General features: G+C 44.9%; 1 protein-coding gene across 1 annotated transcript in view; it reads right to left on the bottom strand.

The window, feature by feature from the left end:
- The window catches only part of myo16 (myosin XVI), a 1,091,439-nt gene that overhangs the window by 462,594 nt on the left and 609,441 nt on the right, over nt 1–19,404 (bottom strand). Inside the window, exon 20 of the mRNA XM_070891428.1 lies at nt 8,095–8,167. Within this exon, the coding sequence (XP_070747529.1) occupies nt 8,095–8,167 (73 nt within the window). The remainder of the gene's footprint in view (nt 1–8,094; nt 8,168–19,404) is intronic.

The raw sequence follows: 19,404 nt of genomic DNA, 5'->3' as shown, positions 1-19,404 counted from the left end.
CTGCAGACCCGGTTGTCCCGAGTGCTGCTCAGCTATCGCACCAGACCCCACTCACTCACCGGAGTTCCCCCAGCTGAGCTGCTCATGAAAAGGGCACTTAAAACAAGGCTCTCTCTTGTCCACCCTGAACCCCATGATCAGGTGGAGGGCGAGCAGCATCAACAAGTGTGTATCATGACCACGCAAATTTGTCACGCAATATTGAGATCAATGATCCTGTGTTTGTGCTCAATTATGGACATTGTCCCAAATGGCTCGCTGGCATGGAGGGGAGTCGGGTGTTTCAGGTCAAGCTGACCAATGGACAAATGCACAGAAAACATTTGGACCAAATCAAATTGTAGTTCACCAACAGTTACGAACAATCCGAAGAGGACACTACCAACTTTGACCTTCCAACACTCACACAAGTGGCAACTGACATCATAGTTGACCATGAAACTGAACTCATCATCCCCAGCAGCCCTGCAAGGCCGGCTGCCCAGCAGCCCAGTGAATAACTGACCAATCCACCCACCCCAGCATTTGTACTGAGACAATTGACAAGGGAGCGCAAAGCCCCAGATCGTCTCACCTTGTAAATAAGTATACTGTTGACTTCACGGGGGAGTGATGTTATGTATTTAACCCTTTGTAACTTGAATTACACCTGACCACCAGAGGGCCCTTGTTGGAGTCCCAAGGGATCCCAGCATCCCTTGGGAGCACAGTATATAAGCAGGCCTGCACTCTGGAACCTTAATAAAGGAGCTAAGGTCACACTTGCTCATTACACACAGTACTTAGACTCACCATTTATTATGAGTGTACCAGGTGTCATGGACAAGCTTGGAGAGGGTATGACAGGAGGTAGAAGAGAAACTAAAGAAAGATGCGCGTTCAGGGCTAGAGCAGGGGGGAACCTGAGAGGAAGTTTGGCCTCATGGGTTCGGGGAAGAACATAAGAACATAAGAAATAGGAGCAGGAGTAGGCCATTGACCCTCAAGCCTTCTCCACCATTCAATAAGATCATGGCTGATCTGATCTTGGTCTCAACTCCACTTCCCTGTCTGCTCCTCATAACCCTTGACTCCCTTATCGTTCAAAAATATGTCTACCTCCACATTAAATATATTGAATGACTCAGCCTCCACAGCTCTCTAGAATAGAGAATTCCAAAAATTCACGACTCTCTGAGAGAAGAAATTCCTCCCCATCTCTGTTTTAAATGGGCGGCTGAAGAGAGGGCAGCTGAACAGATGGTCACAAGCTGAGTGACAAAGAAGTCCATGAGCTCCTCGCACTTGTTGGTGGTGAGAGTGGAGGAGGCAGAAAAAGTGTGTCGTGGACAAGATAAGTCGGGGTTTCTCTTCGCATTTCAGGCATTCTGGAATAGAGGGCAGTTTGGGCAGCGGAAAGTAGGAAAGTGCCTGATCTGGCGATGAATGGTTCAACCAGTTATCTGCCACAAACATTCTGGTCACAAACATTGATAACCCTTGGATTCAGGGAGCAGAGATGAGGGCCATGCCAGGGGGAGTGACCAGGGTGAGAAAGCAATGGTTTTAGTGGGGAGGGTGTGACTGAGCTGCAGAAATGTCATATTTAATATGGAGGGCCAAAGGCTAGACAATGGATAGTTTGAAGGCCGTTTTAAGTGACTTTGGGAAAAGTCTTATTCAGAGGAGGACAAAGCAAGAAGTTTGGTTCATAGATATGACTGTAATAAATGGAGAATAGAGAGGAGACAATAGGAGAGAGTCCAAGGTTAAAGTCAGAGATCCCATGGTGGGATAAAGTTGACGTAGATAGGGTGGAGTCAGCTTGGAGCAACGATGGACTAAAGCCGAGGTTTGGAGACAGGAGTGGGGGGCAAGTGAGTCAAGAAGCTATTTGATGGGTAGAGTATTGGAGGACGTACTACTGGATGTATTTTCGTGGTAATGAAGAGCCAGAAAGTGAGCAGAATTGATCACAGTGCAGAACAATAGTGACAAATTTGGAGGTCATTATAAGATCCAGAAGCGGCAGAAAAATGGACTTCTGCCCAGGAGAGTGAATTTCTGGTGAGGAACCACATTAGCAAAATAAAGCTGAAAATAGCATCAGTAGGACTATAATAAGCTCATCAGGAAACAGCAATGGCAGGGGATGGGTTATATGCTCGACAAAGTTACTTTAAAATGTAAGTAACTGAATAAAAGATCTGAATGACAGCAGGTGAGCCTCACAATGCAATCCAGTATAGTCGTGTTGTTTTGACAGCAGAGAAGTCCAAGAATTTAGAAGCCAAATTTGAGCAAAGATTCAGTGCTCACTGATGAAAATAAAGAGAAGAAATGGTCAATGGATGGACAGTGGCCAAGGTAACTTTAAACTTACAGCTTGAACTTGTAGTTAAAGCTAGTATGCACCCAATATTAGAGCCAGGGGAACTTAAACAATGGAAGAGAGGAGACTGGGGGAGAAAGGGCAAAGGACAGCAACAGATGGCCAAGAATAGAGTTGCACAGCAAAGGAGCCTAGGGAGCTGCCAGCCCAGGAGCCATTTTCTAAAATCATGGGGTCAACTTCCATATATTTGCTGATGACACCTAGCTCTACCTGTTCGTCATAACTCTTAGCCCCTCAGCCATTGTTGTATTGTCTGACTTCATGTCCAACATTTAGTCATGTCGGGGCCAGAATGTTGTGCAGCTCAATTCTGGCAATACTGAAACTATCCTATTCAACTCGCACCTGAAACTCTATGTTTAAGCCCACAGTTCTTTTCTCCTTTCTGACTGTTCAGTTAAATTGAACCATGAAAATGTATAACCTCATGTCTTGTTTCAACCTGAGTTTCAAATCCCACATCCACTCCATCATCAAGACTGCCTATTCCTACCACTGTATCATCATATGCCTCCATCCCTAATCACACCCATCAGTGCTGAAACCATGCCTATCACCTCCAAGCTCAACTTTTCCAATATCCTCCTCCATAACTTCCCCAGCTTCGTCCTACACGAACTCCAAATCATCCTGCACCTCACGGCCTGCATTTAATCCTATACTAATACTGCTATGTCTGTAAACCTGTAATTCCCATGTCTAACCACCAGAGGGCTTATCCCCTGGAGTCCCAAGGCATCCCACAATCCCTTGGGAGCACCTGTATATAAGGAAGCCTCACAGGCTGGAGAGGCACTCTGAGATCTGTAATAAAGGACTATGGTCACACTTACTTTGAGCTTTCAGTGTCTATTCAAGACATAACAACTGGCGACGAGATACAGATGACGAATCCCAACGCAACAATGCAGAGAACTGTGGGCATCCTTGAGAAATTTTCAGAGGGAGATGATTGGGAAATCTTCGTGGAGCGACTTGACCAATACTTCGTGGCCAACAAGCTGGAAGGAGAAGGACAATCTTCCTCATCGTTTGCGGGGCACCAACGTATGGCCTCATGAAAAACCTGCTCGCTCCAGCAAAACCCACAGACAAGTCATACGATGAGTTGTGCACACTGGTCCGGGAGCATCTAAACCTGAAGGAACGCGTTCTGATGGCGAGGAATCGGTTCGACACGTACAAGAGGTCTGAAGGCCAGAAAGTGGCGAGCTACGTCGCCAAGCTAAGGCGCCTTGCAGGACATTGCGAATTTGTAGAACACTTGGAGCATATATTCAGGGACTTCTTTGAACTTGGCCATGAAGTAATACTTCGCAATATTTTGACTGTAGAGACCCCAACCTTGAGTAAAGTCATAGCGATAGCCCAGGTGTTTATCTCCACCAGTGACAATACCAAACAAATTTCCCAGCACACTAGTCCTGCTGCAAGTACTGTGAACAAAGTAACGTTATTTCGAATCGAAATGCACATGTAGGACTTACACGCCTGTAGCTGCACGTCCGCAGATGACTCAGAGTCTGCCATCAAGGGTGGTGAATACAAGGCAATTAACATCTTGTTGGCGCTGCGGGGGTGATCATCGATTCCATTCATGCCGCTTCAAGGGATAAGTTTGCAAGGGCTGTGGAACAACGGGACACCTCCAACTTATGTGCAGGTGAGCTGCAAACCCTGCTAATCCTGCAAACCACCATGTTGCAGAGGAGGACAGATCCACGGTGGATCATGACAAACCAGAGCCTCAGACCGAGGAGGCAGAGGTATATGGGGTGCACACATTTACCACAAAGTGTCCCGTGATAATGCTGAAGGTTGCATTAAATGGACTCCCGGTGTCCATGGAGCTGGATACGGGCGCAAGCCAGTCCATAATGAGTAAAAGGACTTTCGATAAGTTGTGGTGCAACAAGGCTTCAAGGCCAATCCTGACTCCCATTTGTACCAAACTTAGAACGTACATAAAGGAACCGATTCCTGTAATTGGCAGTGCTACTGTAAAGGTCTCCTACGATGGAACGGTGCACGATTTACCACACTGGGTACTACTGGGCGATGGCCCCATGCTGTTTGGCAGGAGCTGGCCTGGAAAGATACGCTGGAACTGGGACGACGTCCGACGCTTTCGTTCGTCGATGACACCTCATGTGCCCAGGTCTTAAGCAAGTTCCCACGCTGTTCGAATCAGGCAACGGGAAATTCCAAAGAACAAAAGTGCAGATCCATTTGATTCCAGGGGCGCGACCCATCCATCACAAGGCGAGAGTGGTACCTTACATGATGGGACAGAGAGTGGAGATCGAGCTGGACAGGCTGCAACGAGAGGGCATCATTTCGCCGATCGAATTCAATGAGTGGGCCAGTCCGATTGTTCCAGTCCTCAAGGGAGACGGCACAGTCAGAATCTGTGGTGATTACAAAGTAACTATCAATCGTTTCTCACTGCAGGATCAATACCCGCTACCAAAGGCAGACGACCTATTTGCAACCTTGCTGGGAGGGAAAACATTCACGAAGCTGGACTTGACCTCGGCCTACATGACTCAGGAGTTGGAGGAATCTTCGAAAGGCCTCACCTGCATCAACAAGCACAAAGGTCTTTTCGTTTACAACAGATGCCCGTTTGGGATTCGATCGGCCGCGGCGATATTCCAGAGGAACATGGAAAGCTTGCTGAAGTCGGTCCTGCACACTGTGGTCTTTCAGGACGACATCTTGGTTACAGGTCGGGACATCGTCGAGCACCTGCCGAACCTGGAGGAGGTTCTTAGTCAGCTTAATCATGTGGGGCTCAGGCTAAAACGCTCGAAGTTTTTCCTGGCGACTGAAGTGGAGTTCCTGGAGAGAAGAATTGCGGTGGACGGCATCAGGCCCACCGATTCGAAGACGGAGGCAATCAAAAACGCATCAAGACCACAGAACCTGACGGAGCTGCGGTCTTTTCTAGGACTCCTGAACTACTTTGGTAACTTCTTCCCAGGTCTTAGCACATTGTTAGAACCCCTGCACTCTTTACTGCGTATGGGGTAAAAGCTAAGAAAATTCCTTTGAGAAAGCTAGGAAGCTGTTATGTTCAAACAAATTGCATGTGTTCTACGATCCATGTAAATGTTTGGTACTAGCATGTGATGCGTCATCATATGGGGTCGGGTGTGTATTGTAACAAGCTAATGAATTTTGGAAATTGAAACCAGTTGCTTATGCATCCAGAAGTCTGTCTAAGGCCGAGAGGGCCCACAGTATGATCGAAAAAGAAGCGTTAGCATGTGTTTACAGGGTAAAGAAAATGCATCAATATCTGTTCGGGCTCAAATTTGAATTGGAAACCGATCAAAAGCCACTTATATCCCTCTTTTCTAAAAATAAGGGGATAAATACGAATGCATCGGCACGCATCCAGAGATGGTTGCTCACGTTGTCCGCATACAACAACGCCATCTGCCACAGGCCAGGCACAGAAAACTGTGCCGATGCTCTCAGTAGGCTGCCATTGCCCACCACATGGGTGGAGATGGCACAGCCTGCAGATCTAGTTATGGTAATGGAAGCATTCAACATAGAGCAATCACCTGTTACCGCCCGACAGATTAGAACCTGGACGAGCCAGGACGCCTTAGTAAAAAACTGTGCGCTCCATGGGAGTTGGTCTAGTGTCCCGTTAGAGATGCAGGAAGAAATAAAGCCATATTAGCGGCACAAAGATGAAATGTCTATACTGGCAGACTGCCTCCTATGGGGTAATCGGGTGGTTGTGCCAAAAAAGGGCAGGGACACTTTCATTAGTGATCTCCACAGTATCCACCCAGGCATTGTAATGATGAAAGTGATAGCCAGATCCCACATGTGGTAGCCCGGTATCGATGCAGACTTAGAGTTCTGTGTGCACAAATGTAATACATGTTCACAGTTAAGCAATGCATCCAGGGAGGCGTCACTAAGTTTATGGTCTTGGCCCTCCAAACCATGGTCTAGGGTTCATGTCGACTATGCAGACCCTTTCTTGGGAAAAATGTTTTTAGTGGTTGTAGATGCGTACTCCAAGTGGATTGAATGTGTCATAATGTTGGCAAGCACGTCCGCTGCCATCATTGAAAGCCTACAGACCACGTTTGCCATGCACGGCCTGACTGATGTCCTTGTAAGTGACAATGGGCCGTGCTTTACCAATGCCGCGTTCAAAGAGTTCTTGACCCGCAATGGAGTCAAACATGTCACGTCTGCCCCATTTAAGCCAGCGTCCAACGATTAGGCAGAACGAGCAGTTCAAACAATCAAGCAGAGCTTGAAAAGGGTAACTGAAGGCTCACTGCAGACTCGCTTATCCCGAGTCCTGCTTAGTTACCGCACAAGACCCCACTCGCTCACCGGGGTCCCTCCTGCTCATAAAAAGGGCACTTAAGACAAGGCTCTCATTAGTCCACCCTGATCTACACGAACAGCTAGAGAGCAGGCGGCTTCAACAGAATACATATCATAATCATGCAAATGTGTCATGAGAAATTGAAGTAAATGATCCTGTATTTGTGTTGAACTATGGACAAGGTCCCAAGTGGATTGCTGGCACTGTTTTGGACAAAGAGGGGAGTAGGGTGTTTGTGGTCAAACTCGCAATGGACTCACCTGCAGAAAAAACTTGGACCAAACCAAACTCAGAATTACGGAATATCCAGAACAGCCCACAATAGAGTCTACCTTTGACGCCCCTCCAACATACACACAAGTGGCAACCGACCCAGTGGTTGACCACGAAGCAGAATCCATCACTCCCACAGTCCAGCAAGGCCAGCTGCGCAGAAGCCCAGCGAAGGCCGAACAAACGACTCACCAGGATTTGCACCGAGACGATCAACCAGGGAAAGGAAAGCCCCAGATTGACTCATATTGTAAATAATTACACTATTGACTCCGGGGGGGTGGGGGGGCAGTGTTGTTATGTATGTAAACCTGTAATTACCATGTCTAACCACCAGAGGGCTTATCCCCTGGAATCCCAAGGGATCCCATAATCCCTTCGGAGCACCTGTATATAAGGAGGCCTCACAGGCTGGAGAGGCACTCTGAGATCTGTAGTAAAGGACTACGGTCACATCTTACTTTGAGCTTGCAGTATCTAGTCTGACTCTTTATTCAAGACATAAATACTGTTCACCTTTTACCCTTCCTTGTCTCCACTGGCTCCCTGTACCTCAGTGTATTGATTTGAAAATCCTTGTCTACAATTCTCTCCATGGGTTTGCCCTACCCCACTCTTCCTCTGCAACCTTCCCCTACCCTTTGTTCAATCTCACACTGGTGTTCTTCTGCTTTGTACTTTAATGCAAAACAGTTTGTGTTGATTTTACCTTTACATGAAGCACAATGTAACATTTTAAATAAAAGTAAAATGAAACCCTCAGGATCTATTCACTAACCAGGAAGACTGCGTTAATATAATTCTCACAAAGCAACTGCAACCAGAAAATGGTAATTAGCTCCTTAGCCAAACAGAGTAATGAACTTTATCTTTATATTATCTATGCACACTTAGTCCAAATTACTAGTAGATGGCTGGCTGTTATTTTTTCTCTTTACTGTGATGATTCATGCTCAAAGCATATTTTCTATTGTACTAAAACTGCAGGTCTTCCACCAGCCACACTGCTGAGAGCTCATTCAACAGCCGTAACTCTGGAAGCTGTGTGCATACTGTTCTCACTTAATTCATTAGGACTCCCCACCTGTTCATAGGCATTCTTCTGGAATTCTTCAAAGCCAAAGATGTCCAATATCCCAATTTCAAGAGCCGAGTTGCTGCGAACAGAAGAGAGCAGAGATAATATATGAAGGCCCCATCTATATATTGTAGACTTCTCGCATTTGGCTGAGGTGATTTCAAAAAACAAATAAATATATAAGTTTTGTGTCATTTGGCAAATGGAATTGCAAGCTATGTTAATGCAATTAAAAAACAGCTATTGAAACAAATCCTTGTAATCTTGCAGAGATAATGACCAAAATTCATTATGATTCGGGCTCCAGAGTTTTATTATTGTGATGACAAAGGGCGTAAGTTTTTTTGGGTAATATCCCATAAAACTGACATCTCTTCCCCCGCCTCATTAAAAGTGGGGTAGGAGTTCTCTATGAAGTCACTCTGTTATGCATTGATGACAGGGTAACTCTAATTGATTTGGTGTCTCAAGCAACAATCAACACAGTCAGTTTGCATGTAGGACTCATCCCAATTGAGCTATAGGGGTTCTGTAGAGCCAAATAGCAAAGTTGTTGTGCCAAGGATTTACCTTTTGATTGTGGTGTCAAAAGAACTCCTCAGTGTAAATGAAAAAAGTAGGTTTTGTTCTTTTTCTTTTTTTGACCATTCTGCTCGATCCACTGTGCCATCTGATAGGGGAAGTGAATTATTTGTTCCCCCACTTGCGCCAATGTTTCTTTGTAATTGGTGGCTGGGAGGTGTCCACCCTAAGGTAGTTAATCTCTTTCCCTGTTACTAACTACCTGGCATTTGATCAATAAATATCCAATGCTAGCATGGGTAAAATTGGGAATGGTGGGGAATCGTGAGCAGAAATATATTTATTTTTTATATTATGCAGTGTAGAGCAATGGAGTATTGTACCAGTTGCTGTTCAGAATGGCACCAAGTCAATGGGCACCAGAATAATAGTTGGAGTTTTTGTATGCTTCGGGCACTGTATCAATGTACACTGATCACTGTTAAAAATGATCAGAGATAGTTATGGATGACGGAGGCCATTCAACCCATCTAAATTAATTGATACAGAAAGACCCTACACTACCCCTATTGCAGCTTTCAGTTGTTTCTTCAATGATTCCAGAGTTTTCATAGAATCATAGAATGGTTACAGCATGGAAGAAGGCCATTCGGCTCATCGAGCCCATGCCAGCTTTCTGCAAGAGCACTTCAGCTAGTCCCACACCCCCACCCTTTCCCCGTAGCCCTGCAAAATGTTTTCTTTCAGGTACTTATCCAACTCCATTTTGAAAGCAGAGATTGAGTCCACCTCCATCACCCTTTCAGGCAGTATGTTCCAGATCCTAACCACTCGCCATGTAAAAAGGTTTTTACTTATGTTGCCTTTGGTTCTTTTGCCAATCACCTTAAATCTGTGTCCTCTGGTTCTCACCCCTTCTGCCAATAAGAATTGTTTCTTTCTATCTACTCTGTCCAGAGCCCTCATGATTTTGAACACCTCTCTCAATCTTCTCTGTTCTAAGGAGAACAACCCCAGCTTCTCCAGTCTATCCACGTAACTGAAGTCCTTCATCCATGGAATCATTCTCGCAGATCTTTTCTGCACCCTCTAAGGCCTTCACATCCTTCCCAAATTGCGGTGCCCAGAATTGGATGCAATACTCCAGCTGAGGTCGAACCAGTGTTTTATACAGTTTCATCATAATTTCCACGCTTCTGGTGTTCAAAATCATGAGGGCTCTGGACAGAGTAGATAGAAAGAAACAATTCCTATTGGCAGAAGGGGTGAGAACCAGAGGACACAGATTTAAGGTATTCTATACCTGTAGACCAGCTTTTTATAGCTTTAACGATTTGTGCACATATACCCCCAGGTCTCTCTGTTCATGTACCTCCTTTAGGATTGTACCCTTTAGTTTATATTTCCTCTCCTCATTCTTTCTACCAAAATGTATCACTTCATACCTTTCTGTGTTTAATTTCATCTGCCATGTGTTCGCCCATTCCACCAGCCTGTCTATGACATCCTGAAGTCGATCACTATCTTCCTCATTGTTCACTATACTTCCAAGTTTTGTGTCATCTGCAAATGTTTTAATTGTACGCTGTACACCCGCATCCAAGTCATTAATATATATCAAGAAAAGCATTGGTCCTAGTACTGACCCTTGGGGAACACCACTGTATACCTTCCACCAGTCCGAAAAACAACCGTTCACCTTTACTCTGTTTTCTGTCACTTGGCCCATTTCTTATTCATGTTGCCACTGTCCCTCCATGGGCTTCAACTTTGCTGGAAAGCCCATAAGGCCTATAAGCCAGGATGGTATGTTGCCTCCCTGGTGCAAGGGTCAAGGATGTCTCGGAGCGGGTGCAGGACATTCTGAAAAGTGAGGGTGAACAGCCAGTTGTCGTGGTGCATATAGGTACCAATGACATAGATAAAAAACGGGATGAGGTCCTACGAGGCGAATTTAGGGAGCTAGGAGCTAAATTAAAAAGTAGGACCTCAAAAGTAGTAATCTCAGGATTGCTACCAGTGCCACGTGCTAGTCAGAGTAGGAATCGCAGGATAGCTCAGATGAATACATGGCTTGAGGAGTGGTGCAGAAGGGAGCGATTCAAATTCCTGGGACATTGGAACTGGTTCTGGGGGAGGTGGGACCAGTACAAACCGGACGGTCTCCACCTGGACAGGACTGGAACCAATATCCTAGGGGGAGTGTTTGCTAGTGCTGTTGGGGAGGAGTTAAACTAATATGGCAGGGAGATGGGAACCTATGCAGGAAAACAGAGGGAAATAAAATGGAGTCAGAAGCAAAATATAGAAAGGAGAATAGTAAAAATGGAGGGCAGAGAAACCCAAGGCAAAAAACAAAAAGGGCCACATTACAGCAAAATTCTAAAGGGGCAAAGTATGTTAAAAAAACAAGCCTGAAGGCTTTGTGCCTCAATACGAGGAGCATTCGGAATAAGGTGGATGAATTAACTGCGCAGATAGCAGTTAATGGATACGATGTGATTGGCATCACGGAAACATGGCTCCAGGGGGACCAAGGCTGGGAACTCAACATTCAAGGGTATTCAGCATTTAGGAAGGATAGACAGAAAGGAAAAGGAGGTGGGGTGGCGTTGCTGGTTAAAGATGAAATCAATGCAATTGTAAGGAAGGACATTAGCCTGGATGTGGAATCGGTATGGATGGAGCTGAGGAATACCAAAGGGCTGAAAACGCTAGTGGGTGTTCTGTATAGACCACCAAATAGTAGTAGTGAGGTTGGGGACAGCATCAAGCAAGAAATAAGGGATGTGTGCAATAAAGGTACAGCAGTTATCATGGGCGACTTTAATCTACACATTGATTGGGCTAACCTAACTGGTAGCAATGCGGTGGAGGAGGATTTCCTGGAGTGTATTAGGGATGATTTTCTGGACCAATATATCGAGGAACCAACCAGGGAGCTGGCCATCCTAGACTGGGTATTGTGTAATTAGCAATCTTGTTGTGCGAGGCCCCTTGGGGAAAAGTGACCATAAGATGGAGAGTGACAAAGTTAATTCAGAAACTAGGGTCCTGAACTTAAGGAAAGGTAACTTCGATGGTATGAGTCGTGAATTGGCTAGAATAGACTGGCAAATGATACTAAAAGGGTTGATGGTGGATAAGCAATGGCAAACATTTAAAGATCACATGGATGAACTTCACCAAATGTACATCCCTGTCTGGAGTAAAAATAAAACGGGGAAGGTGGATCAACCATGGCTAACAAAGAAAATTAAGGATAGTGTTGAAGCCAAGGAAGAAGCATATTGGCTAGAAAAAGCAACAAACCTGAGGACTGGGAGAAATTTAGAATTCAACAGAGGAGGACTAAGGGTTTAATTAAGAGAGGGAAAATAGATTACGAGCAGAAGCTTGCAGGGAATATAAAAACTGACTGCAAAAGCTTCTTTAAATATGTGAAAAGAAAAAGATTAGTAAAGTCAAACGTAGGTCCCATGCAGTCGGATTTAGGTGAAATTATAATAGGGAACAATTGAACCAATACTTCAGTTCTGTCTTCATGAAGGAAGATACAAATAACCTTCCGAAGGTACTAAGGGACAGTGGGTCTAGTGAGAAGGAGGAACTAAAGGATATCCTTATTCGGCGGGAAATTGTGTTAGGGAAATTGATGGGATTGAAGGCCGATAAATCCCCGGGGCCTGATAATCTGCATTCCAGAGTGCTCAAGGAAGTGGCCCTAGAAATAGTGGATGCATTGGTGATCATTTTCCAACGGTCTATCGACTCTGGATCAGTTCCCATGGACTGGCGGGTAGCTATTGTAACACCACTTTTTAAAAAAGGAGGAAGAGAGAAAACGGTTAATTATAGACTGGTTAGCTTGACATCGGTGGTGGGGAAGGTTTTGGAATCGATCAGGAAGGACGAAATAGCAGCGTATTTGGAAAGCTGTGACAGGATCGGATCAAGTCAGCATGGATTTATGAAAGGGAAATCATGCTTGACGAATCCTCTGGAAATTGTTTGAGAATGTAACTAGCAGAGTGGATAAGGGAGAACCAGTGGATGTGGTGTATTTGGAATTTCAGAAGGCTTTTGACAAGGTGCCGCACAAGAGATTGTTGTGCAGTCAAAGCACATGCTATTGGGGTTAATGTACTGACGAGGATAGGGAACTGGTTGGCAGACAGGAAGCAGAGAGTCGGGATAAACGGGTCCTTTTCAGAATGGCAGGCAGTGACTAGTGGAGTGCCGCAGGGCTCAGTGCTGGGACCCCAGCTCTTTACAATATACATTAACGATTTGGATGAAGGAATAGAGTGTAATATCTCCAAGTTTGCAGATGACACCAAACTGGGTGGCAGTGTGAGCTGTGAGGAGGACACTAAGAGACTGCAGAATGACTTGGATAAGTTAGGTGAGTGGGCAAATGCATGGCAGATGCAGTATAATGTGGATAAATGTGAGGTTATCCATTTTGGGGGCAAAAACACAAAGGCAGAATATTATCTGAATGGCGGCAGACTAGGAAAGGGGAGGTGCAACGAGACCTGAGTGTCATGGTTCATCAGTCACTGAAAGTGGGCACGCAGGTACAGCAGGCGGTAAAGAAGGCAAATGGTATGTTGGCCTTCATAGCTAGGGGATTTGAATATAGAAGCAGGGAGGTCTTACTGCAGTTGTACAGGGCCTTAGTGAGGCCTCACCTGGAATATTGTGTTCAGTTTTGGTCTCCTAGTCTGAGGGAGTGCAGCGAAGGTTCACCAGACTGATTCCAGGGATGGCTGGACTGTCATATGAGAAGAGACTGGATCAACTGGGCCTTTATTCACTGGAGTTTAGAAGGATGAGAGTGGATCTCATAGAAACGTATAAGATTCTGACGAGACTGGACAGGTTAGATGCGGGAAGAATGTTCCCGATGTTGGGGAAGTCCAGAACCAGGGGACATAGTCTTAGGATAAGGGGTAGGCCATTTAGGACTGAGATGAGGAGAAACTTCTTCACTCAGAGAGTTGTTAACCTGTGGAATTCTCTGCTGCAGAGAGTTGTTGATGCTAGTTCACTGGATATATTCAAGTGGGAGTTAGATATGGCTCTTACGGTGAAGGGGATCAAGGAGTATGGAGAAAAAGCAGGAAAGGGGTACTGAAGGAATGATCAGCCATGATCTTATTGAGTGGCGGTGTAGGCTCGAAGGGCCGAATGGCCTACTCCTGCACCTATTTTTCTATGTTTCTATTATGTGGCACTTTGTCCAACGCCTTTTGGAAATCAATATACACCACGTCAACTGCATTGCCCTCATCAACCCTCTCTGTTGCCTCATCAAAAAACTCAATCAAGTTGGTTAAACACGATTTGCCTTTAACAAATCCATGCTGGCATTCCTTAATGAATCCACACTTGTTCAAGTGACTTTTAATTTTGTCCCTGATTATTGTTTCTAAAGGCTTCCCCACTACCAATGTTAAACTGACCAGTCTTTCGTTGCTGGGTTTATCTTTACACCCATTTTGGAACAAGGGTGTAACATTAGCAATTCTCCAGTCCTCTGACACCATCCCCGTTTCTAAGCAGGATTGGAAGATTATGGCTAGTACCTCCGTCATTTCTTCCTTCACTTCCCTCAGCGTCCTAGAGTGCATCCCATCTGGTCCTGGTAACTTATCTCCTTTAAGTCTAGTACCTTGAGTTTATCAATTCTTATCCCATCCAGTACCTCTTCTACCTCCACCTTTACTATGTCTATGGCAGCATCTTCCTTCTTGGTGAAGACAGATGCAAAGTACTCTTTTAGTACCTCAGCCATGCCCTCTGCCACCATGCATCACTCTCCTTTTTGGTCCCGAATCAGCACCACCCCTCCTCTTACTACCTGTTTACTATTTATATGCCTATAGAAGACTTTTGGATTGCCATTTATGTTAGCTGCCATTCTATTCTCATATTCTCTCTCTGCCCCTCATTTTCCTTTTTACTTCCACTCTGGACTCTCTATATTCAGCCTGATTCTCAGATGTATTCTCGACCTGACATCTGTCATATGTGCTCTTTTTCTGCTTCATCTTACTCTCTATCTCTTTCATCATCCAGGGAGCTCTGACTTTAGTTGCTCTTCCTTTCTCCCTGTGGCAATGCACCTCGACTGTACCCAAATGATTTCCTCTTTAAAGTCAGCCCATTCTTCTAGTACAGTTTTGTCTGCCAATCTTTGAATCCAATTTACCCAGGGTCAGATCCATTCTCAACCCACTGAAATTTGCCTTCCTCCAATTAATTATTTTTTACTCTAGATTGCTCCCTGTCCTTTTCCATAGCTGATCTAAACCTTATGATCACTGTTCCCCATATGTTCACCTACTGAAACTTTGGTCCACTTGACCTACCTCATTCTCCAGAACCGGATCCAGCAATACCTCCTTCCTCGGTGGGCTGGAAACATACTGATCAAGAAAGTTCTCCTGAACACACTTCAGAAATTCTTTCCCCCCTCTACCCTTTACACTATTATTATCCCAGTCTATATTAGGAGAGTTGGAGTCCCCCATTTTGCCTCCATTCCTGGAAGTCTATTCCATGCATGATGTCAAGAACTTTCTGATATCAGTTCTAAATTTGTATTTTACTAGTTTGAACCTGTGGCTCCTTGTCCTACTCTCACAAATTAATTGAAAGTAATATTTCAGTTTTACATTTTCCATACCTTTAACTCTCTTATATAGAAACATAGAAAATAGGTGCAGGGGTAGGCCATTTGGCCCTTCGAGCCTGCACCACCATTCAATATGATCATGACATATACCTCTATAAAATTACCTCTGAATTGCCTCCTTTCAAGGCTGAAAAGCCAATCTTTCTCTAGTCTTTCCTCATAATGCAGACCCTTGACACCATGGATTAGTCTTTTGTCTTATCTCTCTTTTTTCAGCAACCAGAACTTCACATTCAACACCATTCACATGAGTATTCACCCCAATCTTGAACAAAACGACGTGGCAAGAATAGGTTGTGTTTGGGTCGCACGTCTGATTTGCACCAACTAATTTTATGCTTCATTGGTAGCATGGTGGGTGGGATGGGGTGGGTGTTGGTGGGTGGTAGCACCACTTTGAATGGTCCTGGGTTTGATACCAGCGAAGGAATAGTCCTGGTTAAATACCTTTTGATAGATTTTTCAACCGTTCTTTCCCCTCAGCCTGCAGACCAAGGGCTGAAAATAAGTTTTGCAACATTATACAAACCCTCAGATCTTTCAGTGCTTGCAGACTAACATGGTAACACTCAAGCTGCAGGAGAATATCACTGAAATTCACTAACCCCACAACTCACTTACTCCTGCTTCAGGGGGGAGCATCTCGAAGGAGCACTTGTTTAAGTACTGGAAGATATGAATCAGTAAAGGGAAGCACAAGGCTGATACACCCATTAATTTTATAGTATTGAATTTGTTTTCATTCTGTTTCAACCTTGTTCAGTTTCATAACAGATCCAAAGATAGGCATCTATGGCAGCTGAGTTGGTGTGGAGGGCAATAGTGGTGAAAGTACATTAGGCTGCAATATTGTGCGCATGTGGAGAGGGCTGCTGGTGGACTTAGGTAAAGGTCTCATCAATGAGAGCCTGATACATGACTCTTCCTGTTTGAGCAAGGATATCTTCTGTATCAGTTGTAAGGTGCTGTTCAGTCCTTGGCAGAAGGGGAGACTAATCCTCCTTCAGCTAAACCATGGCTAGGCCTCTCTGTTGAGCAGCATGCAAAAGTCAGTGAAAATCTGAGAGAGCTGTACTGTAATACAGGCCTTAATCTCTCCAGTCAGCTGTAGTGCTGCTTCAAAATGCTTCTCGTATGCTCAGTACTGATCCTGGTAGCTTATGCAGAGGCAGTCATTGCCTTCCTTCCAGTCTGCTTTACCTTTCAAAGAGGCCAGCCACAGTGAATTCTCTTGAAATGAAGGAATCATGACTGCTGCGTGGGAAGCAAGTATTAGCCTGCAGGAGCCCGTGATGCTGACAACCTGCAAACTGTTTGAATAGAACCCTTGCGGTTCATGTATACTACGGTCATCAATAACCTCCTGGACTAAAGGGAAACCTACAATGTGGGAAAATTGCAGCATCTTCTCCTTCAGCTGATAGTTTTCTGTGGGGAAAATTATAAAGGTTTTTGCCCTGATAAAAAAGACTTAATTGACCTGCTTGTGACACCTGTAGACTGATCGAATTTGCTGATATCTTCTGTGATAGCTTTTAATGTGCCTAAGCCACTAGACTGTCACTGGCAGTACCTTCCCAAAGAGAGAACCAGTTTGTAGGTCAGGTTACAGTAGATAATACAGGGCTGATGTTCTTGTGTTCTGTGCCCAGCAAATACTCTGTTCCCGGATGCAAAGCAGAGGAAGAAGAGTCAAGGCCTTGTATCACAAGTATCTGTCCTTTTTTTGCATTGCCCAGGATTTACAGAGTTTCTCCCAGGGGAAGGAGGAGTGCTTGTACTGGTTCCAATCGTTCAAACATCAGGCAAATGAGGCAGCAGTAATGGCATTCATGGGAAAGCCCTTTAGGCTGGCAAGATCACATTATGCACAAAACAGGTGGGTTCCTATAAAGGAGGGATGGGTGGGTCTGGAATTTCATGCCTGATTTCTGGCACAAGCTTCTCAGCCAGAAAATATTCCCCTTGCAGTGGATATTGGAAAGGAATGATACATGGCCTAGTTAGCATTCCAAAGACCCTTTGATAAAGCTCCTCATGCAAAGCTGCCACTGAAACTGAAATAGAGAGGTTGGGATGCGAGCAGGGAACTGCTGGAAAAAAGATAGCAGTTGATGCTTGTGAGGAGAGTGAAAGCAAGGTGAGAGAATTAGTGAGTGAAGTGCCCAAGGAGCAGTACTGAGACCCTTACAAATTCATACAATGTTGCGAAGAATAGTGGAAGGTCAGAGCATTGGGAAACTTTTAGAAACCAGCAAATGATGACTAAAAAATAACAAAAAGAGAGAAGATAGTTTATGAGAGTAAACTAGCAAGAAATATAGGGCTCAAATTTAATGAAGGTCCCCACCCGCCCAAGTGTCACCCAAAGGACCGCCGATGGCCGCCGAGGTCCGTGATGGTTCTTTGGGTGGGATTTTCATTACCCAGGTCCCTCGAAGGTTGACGGGTGGCAAATCTGCAACGTACACCACCAAACCAGCTGGCGGGAGCTCACAATCTCAGCGGCAGAGGCACTTGCCGGTTTCTATGTTTCTAAGTGCTGCCGAGGATGGAGTTGGGCTCATGGAGGGTCGAAGGGCTGAAAATTAAAATTATCAGGCAGAAAAAAATCCAACGGAAGACCTTCAGGGGACACCATTGAGGTAAGTGGCTGTGAAAAAAAAATGTTTAAAGTTTACTAACGTTTTTTTCAGGTTCTTCATACCTACTGGCGGGGGCAGACCAGCATCCTCGCAGAGGACCACCCCTGTTCTGGAGCTGACATCCGCCCGCATAATTAAGGCATCTCGGTGGGCGGGAGTTCACTTACGCCACTCGGCCGTCCACTGACGTCAGCGGGCGGTTCCCGTAGGCTCTCCCCTCCCTCCCGCTCCAGCTCAAATGGAACACGAAGAGAAATGTCAGCGGCAGTGGGTGGCAGTCGGATACAGGTGAGTCCATCAAATTCAGGGCCATAAAAACAGACAGTAAGAGCTTCTAGAGGTATATAAAAAGAAAAAGAGTAGGTAAAGTAAACGTTGGTCCCTTAGAGGATGAGACTGGGGAATTAATAATGGGAAACAGGGAAATGGCAGAGACTTTGAACAAATATTTTGTAATGGTCTTCATGGTAGAAGACACTAAAAGCATCCCACTAATTGATAATCAAGGGGCTATTAGGAGGAGGGAGTATTAAAACAATCATTATCACTGGAGAAAAAGTACTAGGCAAAGTAATGGGACTAAAGGTGGACAAGTCCCCTGAACCTGAGGGCCTGCATCCTAGGGTCTTAAAAGAGGTGGCTGCAGAGATAGTGGATGCATTGGTTGTAATCTACCAAAATTCCCTGGATTCAGGAGAGGGCCCAGCAGATTGGAAAACCGCAAATGCAACACCTCTATTTAAGAAAGGAGGGCAACAGAAAGCAGGAAACTATAGACCAGTTAGCCTAATATCTGTCATTGGGAATATGCTGGAGTCCATTATTCAGGAAGTAGTAGTAGGACATTTAGAAAACCATAATGCAGTCAAGCAGAGTCAGCATGGTTTATGAAAGGGAAATCATGTTTGACAAATTTGCTGGAGTTCTTTGAGGGTGTAACAAGCAGGATGGATAAAGGAGAACCAATAGATATCGTGAATTTGGATTTCCAGAAAACAATTGATAAGCTGCCACATAAAAGGTTACTGCACAAGATAAGAGCTCACGGGGTTGGTGGTAATATATTAGGATAGAGAATTGGCTAACTAACAGAAAACAGAGAGTCAGAATAAATGGGTCTTTTTCAGGTTGGCAAATTGTAACTAGTGGGGTGCCACAGGGATCAATGCTGGGGCCTCAACTATTTACAATCTATATTAATGACGTGGATGAAGGGACCGAGTGTAATGTAGCCAAATTTCCTGATAATACAAAGCTAGGTGGGAAAGCAATTTGTGAGGAGGACACCAAGAATCTGCAAAGGGATATAGATCGGCTAAGTGAGTGGGGAAAAAAATTGGCAGATGGGGTATAATGCGGGAAAATGTCGGGATATCCGCTTTGGTAGGGAAAATAAAAAAACAAATTATTATTTAAATGAGGGGAGATTATAACTGCTGCGGTACA

This window comes from Pristiophorus japonicus, chromosome 10, assembly GCF_044704955.1.
Source record: "Pristiophorus japonicus isolate sPriJap1 chromosome 10, sPriJap1.hap1, whole genome shotgun sequence".
Lineage (NCBI taxonomy): Eukaryota > Metazoa > Chordata > Chondrichthyes > Pristiophoridae > Pristiophorus > Pristiophorus japonicus.
The sequence above is the reverse complement of the archived record's forward strand: the minus strand, read 5'-3'. Positions and strand labels throughout refer to the sequence as shown.